General features: G+C 36.4%; 1 protein-coding gene across 1 annotated transcript; it reads right to left on the bottom strand.

Moving 5' to 3' along the window:
• Positions 1–576: 576 nt before the first annotated feature.
• On the bottom strand, positions 577–1,185 carry LOC149233441 (membrane steroid-binding protein 1-like). The gene has a single exon (XM_089376741.1). It carries the CDS (start codon positions 1,042–1,044, stop codon positions 577–579), a length of 468 nt encoding a protein of 155 aa, XP_089232867.1. The 5' UTR covers positions 1,045–1,185.
• Positions 1,186–6,898: the final 5,713 nt, after the last annotated feature.

Raw genomic sequence — 6,898 nt, 5'->3', positions numbered from 1 at the left:
CTGTCAGGTCTATTCTTATGTCGTCTCGTCTTTTCTTGCTCCAATGACATGTTGCAAAATAGAATTTACATTAGTGAATGAATTTGTTTTATAATACTGCAATGGGCTTTGGCTTTGCTGCTGGAACAATTGATGGTCCTGGAGCATTCGATTTCACACAGGGGAAATGACTCAACCTTATGCATGGGCACCATCTATTCTTCCGCTTCAGATTCTAAGGATTGGTCAGTTTGTCATCCTTTGTGTACCTGGAGAGTTCACAACAATGGCTGGAACACGTTCCAAACGAGTGTCTGTGGATTATGAAAGAATAGCTAAATTTGGTATAATAAAAAAAGAAAACAGTTATGGGTAGTTCATCTGAGACACTTGAAACCAGATCTGATTGCCTTTCAGTCTTGACATGTTAATTTCGCCAGTATCTGCTGCTAGCCTGTATACATATGATGGCCACTTCATTGTTTCGGTTCGTCGCATCATTGGGTCGAACCATGCAAAGCACAATGCTGTCTCCTTTAACTCCCTGGCTTTATCAAGGACAGAGTCCTGAGGAATTGAAGCATCTTCCAAGATTCTTCAATATTTTCCCATAAATTTGTACTCCCAATCTTGCAGTGCATCTAATTTAAATGGACCAAGACCTTCAGTATCGCCGGTTAAATCCTTTTCTTCAAAAGACATCTTTGCCAAGGCTCGGCTAGCATCTTTTCCAGCAAACAAGGCATATGGACCACCTGGACCATAAAACATTCTGGATTGGGACACATCATAGATCTGGCCGTTGATGGCCATCAGCAAGGGCTTCTTTGGATCTGAGCCATCATAGGCCTTCAACTCCTCTTCTGTGACTTCACCCAACTGAACTGGAGGGGGGAGAGGTTCCATGACCATGGATTCCCTGCTAGCATGTCGTGGAGGCGCCGCAAACAGGCCGCTTAGAAGGTTGTAAACACCGACTAACACAGCCACAAGTGTGAAGAATGTCACTGGTGAGAGGCCTGTATATGCAGGAATAACTTCCATCAAGGCTCCCCATAGACCCATTTTGCCCAAGATCCAAGAAGGGATGATTCAGAATTGCTTGCAGTATTCGATAAGGGATTAGGTTTTGGTCTGATTCAACACAAAGCCTACAACAATGCAACAACTTCTGATGATTTTACACGGCATAAATGAAAACCAAATTGCTAATGTCGATTTATTGTGTGAAGTGCAACTCCATTACTCCTGAGCAACTTCTGTTGTATGGTTGGCTTCGTGAAGAACATCCTTAGCCTTCTTCGCCTCTACTGAATCTTCCAAAGGCTCATCGATTTTCAATTCCCTTGTAATTTTAGAATCAGAGACGTCCTCCATATCAGCACAACGTTGGAGTTGGAAACCACTCGCTTAGGTGCAAAAGATGAAGTCAAACGGCATGAAGAGAATGTGAGACAACTATTGAATATTATTCCTATAACTTGCCGAGAAAGAGACGAGGCCAGGGAACAGTGTCAGAAACTGCAAGAAACGATTCAGCAGAGGGGCTTTAGTGATTTCCATTTTGAATGTGCAGCCAGATAGTCCAGCTGGAAGATCATTCAAGGGAGACTCCAGCATCACAGAATGTGATAGTATTTCTGGCACATATAAACATCCTTTCGTATCTTCACCTGCTCAATCCATGTTTGATACTGTCTCTTCCATACAAGAGCCTGCTAAACTAAACTTTGCAGACTCCAGTAGCATGGACTTATTGCCGCAATCATACATTGAATTCTCTGAAGAGTATCATCAATCTTCATTTCCTGCACAGAATATGCAACCAATGCAGCAGACTTCAGGATGCATTACAGGCAGTTGCATTACGTCAAAAATGTATAAGGAGTTCTTCCGATCTATCTGAAACTCACCACTGCTCTTATCTCTCCGATGAAATGCAAAATATGGAGCCACATTCTCTTTTAAATGTTGAAGCCGAAAAGGATGCGAAGAACTTGGTTTTGCGGGAGCTGATGGTTCAGAGTACGGGGTAAGAAAGTTGAACTTCTTTTCGTTAACTCTTTGCTTGCCTCACTATCGCTTTGCTGGGCATGAATGGATAGAAATTTTGGTAATGTTGGATTTAATTATCTCCACTTTTGATTCGTTATGCTGGAGATAATGATCACGCAATGGAGGACAAACAAGAATTGATGATGGCCGACGAGTTCTCTCCATCAAAGTGATTAAAGAGCACGGGTTGATTCTCAGGGTGCTTGTGTTTAATTAATAAAATTCCATGCATAGTGCTCACTGCACTTTGTTTTCAAACAAAAAAAAAAAATTTAAGAGATTTGATTTTATTATGTTTTTTTTTTATTTATTTGTAGGTTTTAATAACCATATAAAATAGTTTTAAAGTTTTTAATTAAAAAAAAAAATTAAAAATAAAATAAAATAAAACAATTCAAATAAAAATAAAATAAAACCATCAAAACAATGCAACACATTTATTTTATTTTATTTAACCATCCAAAACAAATTTTAATAAAACAATTAAAAAAATCAAAACAATTAAAAAAAAACAAATAAAAAAATCAAAGCCATTAAAAAAAAATTAAAAAAAAAAAGAAATTCAAAATAATTTGCAAATGGAAATTTCTTAACAGCTGGAAATATTTTATGCTAACTTGTCTTATTGGAGTTAGGAACTAGCGCAAAGGCAACAGGTAAAAAATTCATTTCATTTTATATTGGTTGCTAAGCATTCATACTCATACTTGAATTTTATGTTCTTCAAAAAGATCTCACAATTTTCATGCAAGATTTGTACTAAGCTTTTACAGGTGCGCGATGATCCAAGTCCATGAAGATGTGATCTCTCGAAATCACTTCATTATTGAAGCTTGAAGGAGTTAATTACAAATGTCGTGACATTTATGGCTATAGAGAAATGTTTTGTTTTCATGATTTGTTTCCCAAACTTCTCCTTCAAAGCCTCATCAGTCATCCATGTTAAAGTCCATTGATTCATTGCCTTATCCATCATGACTTCATACATGTCTACTTTTCTAAATCGCATACATTTTTGCCTACCTTTCAATTCATCGTTTCACCTCATGCATAAATTCTTGCTTTGCTTTCCTTGCCATAAAAACTGTTTGACCATAACATCTTGTATCTATAGTCCTACCAATCATTTGTACGAACTCGTGTTGACTGATGTGGGATTCCTTAAGGCCCACCTTTCAACAAGTCTTGACCCATCGACCTTAGCACCTTATCTGGGATAAAGACTAGAGTCATTATTAGTACCTTGAGGCTTGCATGCCCTAATGGCAAGTCTTCTCGCCAATGAACAATGGGAATACATTAGTGTCTCTTGTTTGTTGGATCTTGCAAGTGGCTCGACATCAGCTCATGCATTCGCACTTCGCAAGATGTACTTGGGTACCTTGGCACTCATTGACATTAATGGTGAGTTTGCCTCGCATTGGTTAACGACATTCATCAATGGTCGGTAATCCAATGACTTCTTTCCATGTTAGACATCGACACATTCATTCACATGGAAAGAATTGTGCCACGATATGGGACGAGACGAAGACTATATGATTCAAGAGAAGATTCAACAGGTTCAGTAATAGTAATAAAAGATCCACATTCACAACTTCATCCATCATATATGCAACCAAGACACATATCACATTCTTGTATTCTTCATTCCATGATTCAACAGCAGAAGCTACACTTTTCTACATATAGACAGTTTGTCCACTCAGGTAAGTAAAGGTATGTTCTTTCCTAGCTTTTTATCATACAATTCCTTTAATACTAAAATTATAATTTTTGGAAAATGTTTCACCATGTTCATATTCACATCCATATTCCATTATCACCTTCCATATGTCATATATATCCTTTCTACACATATCATCCTAACCAACATACTTTTTCCAACCAACTACTATTGCATTATGATTCAAATGTTACATGTTTTGCAAATAATGATCAAAGAAAGAAAGGTTGATTAAATGTTTTCAAAGTCTTTTGATGCAACACAAAAACAATGAAAGTATTGTTACACAAGAACCAATACTAAGCAAATTTTGGTTGTTACACAAGAACCAACCAAACTAATATGTTGCACTCGATTAAATGTTTTCAAAGTCTTTTGATGCAACACAAAAACAATGAAAGTATTGTTACACAAGAACCAATACTAAACAAATTTTGGTTGTCACACAAGAACCAACCAAAATAATATGTTGCAAGCAAATGTTTTTAAGAGAGAAGACTTTGCAAAAAGGAACAAAGTTGTCAAAAAGAAAATTACGTGAAGTTAAAAAAATCGATATCAGCCAAAGTTCATGTAAAAGCAAGACAATTCAAAAGATCAAATCATGATCAATGCAATAGATTGCATGAGGACATGCAATAACTTAAGTTGGGGGCTATGTTGGGCCTCCAAATTAACCTTAATTTTCACTCCATTTTCACCTTTTATCCTCATTTTGTCATCTCATTTCACCATATTATCATTACATAACCCTATATTTCCATTACTTGAGTTTATGTTCTCATTTTCCAAAGTTATTAATTTCATGTATTTAGAGTGAATTTATGATTAAAAGTTAGAGAAATAACATGTATTTGCTTATACCTAAAAGTGGCTTGAGTTTGATGACATGTGTAGATCATTTGGAAGCTTCCAAGGCACCCTTATGTGGCCTCCCAAGATCAAATTCGAATTTCAACTCAAGAGGTGGACCATATTCCAAGGAGAAAGATCATGGAGATTTTGATGTGTCATGGGATTTGTATCTAATATTTAGGGATAAGTTGAGACAAGTGTGGGTCTAATAGATATTTAAGGGATCTACATTTATTGAGTAGATATCCCTAATTCATGTATAAATAAGAGGAACATCCTCCAAATTATGTTATGAAGGAGGAGGAGGGAGAGAAAACATTTATCAGTTATTCATTAGCACCAAATTTATGTTTGTTCATTCAACATGAATAATATCATCTTCTCCAAATCATGAGTTATGAGTGTTGTTTGATTCTTGAGGTGTGATAGTTTTTCATGTGTGCTCATTGAGGAATGGAAGGATCCCCATACTGAGATAAGTACACTTTGTTGTAAATTAATGTTGTGAATATACTAATTTTAATTATGATGTTCATCTTATTTCTTTCTTGTAAATACTTGTAGATAATTTTAGTATGAATTCATGTTGTGGCCATGTTTTGTTGTGTGAAGGTTGATCTCCTTTTAGTAGCTAGTTTTGATGTGAGAAGGAAAACCAGGAACTCCTAAGTTAGGAGTCTCTTCTCCATGAGCTAGATTAAATTGAAATAAGATTTACTTTCTCATATGCTTTCCTAGATTACATTTATGTGAATATTGATTCCCTTTCAGTATCTAGAGAAATCAAGTCCTCCTAAGTTAGGAGACTCTTCTCCATAAGCTAAGAATTGAATTGGAAACAATATTTACTTGCTTTCATTTACATGCTTTCTTTCCTGCTTTCTTAGGTGTGTGGCAATGTTATTATAGAAAGATGGTAGAAGGACAACCAGGACTCTTGAACAAGAGACTCTTCTCTATCTTCTAAAGTAAAATAATTCCATTGATCAAACATTATTTTTATGCTTTCATAGAGTAGATCTCATAGTTTAGATTTGTAATATGCATTTCCATTCTAAACAAACTTCTTACACCTGTTTCATCTAAGGTCCCACATATATTGGTTTGCTTCTAAGTTTACGATTCCACGGATTGATAAATTAAATGACAGGGATTTAGCAGACAACTAAATCGCCCAACAGGTACCCTAGAGAATTGGTCATTGATCAAGGTAGTCAATTTACATCTCACATGATTGAGAATTTGTTGATACAGCACAAGGTCAAGCACAGAACATCCACTCCTTACCACCCACAGGATAATGGGAAAGTGGAGGTAGCCAACAGAGCATTGGAAGTAATTTTGACCAAAGTGATTAGCAACAACAGAAAGGATTGGGCATACAGATTAGTTAAGGCCACCTGGGCCTACAATACCACCTGGAAGACCACCACTCAGTTCACCCCTTATGAGTTGGTCTATGGGAAGAAAGCCTTGTTTTCCATTGAATTTGAATACAACACCTTAAGAATGGCAACACAACTAGATCTAGATATCACCAGGGCACAACAAGAAATATTGCACCAGCAGAATGGGTTAGATGAATTTAGGATGTAGGCCCTCCTGCACATAGAGGTGACTCAAGTTCAAAGGAAAATTTGGCATGACAAGAATATAAAGGACAAACAATTTCAAGAAGGTGATTGGGCTTTGTTCTATGATTCCCAATACGAGGATTTTAAAGGAAAGTTAAGTACTATATGGTTATGGCGTTATGTCATAGAAAAATGTCATGATAATGGTACTGTACATATAAGAACCATTGATGCAGAGGCTATCACTTTGCTTGTCAATAGGTATAGATTAAAGATCTACAAGAAGTCCTTGTCAAAGCAAGACTTCATCAATAGAATCAACAAGACAGTGATGGTGGTAGAGCAAGTCTCAGCTTCCATCTCACCAGGTCCCTAAAGAAAAAAAAAAAAACCATTTATTCCACCATATCATAGCCATTCCTTTCATCACCATGTCACCCCTGCATCCATCAAAGAAATCAATTCAAAAAAATATATAGATCAATAGCATCAGTAAGGCGGTGATGGTGGTAGAGCAAGTCTCAGCTTCCATCCCACCAAGTCCTTGAAAAAAAAAAACCATTTACTCCACCATATCATAGCCATTCCTTTCATCACCATGTCACCCCTGCATCCATCAAAGAAATCAATTCTAAAAAAATATACAGTTATGAAAAAAAAACAGAAGAGAGAGAGAAGAGGAAAATAGGAACAAGACCTAGAGACAACA

The sequence above is a fragment of the Pinus tabuliformis genome, chromosome J (assembly GCF_031772625.1).
Source record: "Pinus tabuliformis cultivar Carrire ecotype Pingquan chromosome J, CPIR1, whole genome shotgun sequence".
In the NCBI taxonomy this organism is placed as follows: Eukaryota; Viridiplantae; Streptophyta; class Pinopsida; order Pinales; family Pinaceae; genus Pinus; species Pinus tabuliformis.
Note: the sequence above shows the minus strand (reverse complement) of the source record. Positions and strands in the feature narration are given on the sequence as shown.

What these genes read in the sequence shown, in the direction of transcription:
- LOC149233441 (XM_089376741.1), bottom strand. Translation starts at nt 1,044, where the DNA reads ATGGGTCTATGGGGAGCCTTGATGGAAGTTATTCCTGCATATACAGGC.